Source organism: Salvia hispanica, unplaced genomic scaffold, assembly GCF_023119035.1.
Source record: "Salvia hispanica cultivar TCC Black 2014 unplaced genomic scaffold, UniMelb_Shisp_WGS_1.0 HiC_scaffold_1134, whole genome shotgun sequence".
Taxonomy (NCBI): domain Eukaryota; kingdom Viridiplantae; phylum Streptophyta; class Magnoliopsida; order Lamiales; family Lamiaceae; genus Salvia; species Salvia hispanica.
This window is the reverse complement of record NW_025951399.1, coordinates 1-2,186: the sequence shown is the minus strand read 5'-3', so window position 1 is coordinate 2,186 and position 2,186 is coordinate 1. Positions and strand designations below refer to the sequence as shown.

At 39.4% G+C, this 2,186-nt stretch overlaps 1 protein-coding gene across 1 annotated transcript; it reads right to left on the bottom strand.

Annotated features, from left to right (window-relative positions):
• Window positions 1-73: 73 nt before the first annotated feature.
• On the bottom strand, window positions 74-2,140 carry LOC125197972 (glutamate receptor 2.3-like; the record flags this gene model as incomplete). The annotated part of the gene is made up of 2 exons (XM_048096453.1): window positions 74-1,011; window positions 1,941-2,140. Coding segments are annotated over 2 exons (1,138 nt in total), but the record flags the coding sequence as incomplete, so codon positions are not given.
• Between the last annotated feature and the right edge of the window lie 46 nt (window positions 2,141-2,186).

Below are 2,186 nucleotides of genomic sequence, written 5' to 3'. Positions count from 1 at the left end.
AACCATCTTCCCTATCTCCGGGCTTCAAAAGCCCGCATCGTTCAGACCAAAACCCGACAGTGACACCACTCACCCCATGTACATTCACTACCTCAAACGCAGACGGCTGCAGTTGGCCGTTACTTATGTTGAAATCGCCACTCAACCCTTTCAACGCGTAGTTTTTCATCAAACCAATGAGTAAAGATCCAGCATTTGATGTTCCTATCGCCTCCAAATCCGTGGTATTTCCTCCATCGACTGATCTATTGAACCGCGGTGATGTCACATCACCTCGTTCGATTGCATCCGCTATAGATGTCATGCTGTCATAAGCCCAGAGGCCGAAAATATTTGGCTTTACTACTACCTCCATTTTCGGATTATCATCGCGAAACCTCTTGTTATATCTCTTCGTGAAGTTTGTAACTTCTTCGGATTCTCGAACGAGGGCCTTCACACCTAGTACGCCCTGCATTGCCTCCACAGTCTTCGAATCCATCAAATCCGGGAGACTAGCAAGAGGATCAGAAACAATCCAAGCATATCCTTTCTCCATCATCCCGGCTTCTTTCGCCAACTTGAAGAACCGGGATGCAAGATCCGGAAGCATATCAACGACGAACACCCTCGTCTGCATCTTCATCAACTTGTCTAGCTCGCGGCCGATTTGATCGCCAGTGGCTGTAGGGGAAATAGCAGTTTGGTACGAGACATGAGCGTTGCTCTCGAGCATGTCCTCGTCCAAGAACGGGACTAAACCCCTCCCAAAACCCGAATCCTCATAGACGAAAACGACTTTCGACCAATTATACTTTTCTACGATTGCTGCGATTGCTTTGGATTGAGAAAAGGAAGGCCATGCTGATCTTATGAAGTAGGGTGAATCTTGAGGCGAAATAGATGGACTCATTGCTGGTGAAATGATTGGAACCTTTACTCGGTCGCCGATATTTATCACGACGTCGGCTTGATTCGAGTTTTGTGGCCCGAAGATCGCCATCACTTGAGTGTTCTTCAATAGATCTATAGCTGCAAGAAAGTTACAAACCAAAATTTAGAAGAGTTTGGTTTGATGAATGGCTAAATAATGAGTATTTGCTTGTTAATTTCTAACTGGTTTTGCATATTATAATCTGAGAGGTGCGTTATATTGCTAACTATTTAAGTTGCCAACTCTGCTAACCCATCAATAAAGTGTATTAAAAATGTCAACATGATTACATCAAAATGTCTATACATAATATCAATATATTATATTGAAGTTCAACAAAATTATGTGTTGACATTATAATTTCATCGTGTTGACATTTTTAATACACTGCATTGATGAGTTAGCAACTTAGAAAGTTAGCAATTGATTACACTCATATAATCTGATTAGTTCAAATTTTGCATATTTCTGAAACGTCGCCAAATTTCTAAACTTTCATCAAATTTTGAGCACAGAATTTAAACAATTTCCCCAAATATCTAAACTTTCATCAAATTTTGAGCACAGATTGTATGATTTGATGAAAGTTTCGGAATTTACAAGAAAATTACCTATAAAAATCATGGAATGTATTCAAGTTCAACATGTAAATATTGTCCAAACATTCAACTGAATCTCAGCCCCACGATTTTGTTATCTAACGGTTAGATTAATGTCAGTGTCATTTAATATTGCAGATTTTTATTCTAATAATATACACCGACTAATAATGTACAATTATAGTCTGTAGATTTTCATTCTAATAATGTACACCGACCAATAATGTAAACTTTTCGTCAAATAATGTAGCTCGGTGATGCAAAACCATCCAATCCAAGGATCCAAGGGTTGTGATCTGTTTGAAGCTTAACACTAAAGAGTTGTGAGGACCCTAATACACCCCAAAAAATCATTCCACCATTGCATAAGTTTGATTATGCAAACCAAATATATATGATCAAGTTGGATTATTTTATGAATCATGTACCTGCGTAAGCTGCAGCGATTACATCACTCTTCGAATCCCGGAAATGAGGCACGATCATGGTGGTGTGATCGCGGTTGGCGTAGAATTCTTCGACAGCCATCGAGATGCAAGTCCTACACATCTTTCCAAAGGTAGTATCAAGATCAAGAATCACTCCTACATCAGCTTTTGCTGCGGTTGAATTGAAACCGGTCAATTGGCTAAAGCAAAAACACATAAATATAAGCATATGAAACCAAAGAAAGT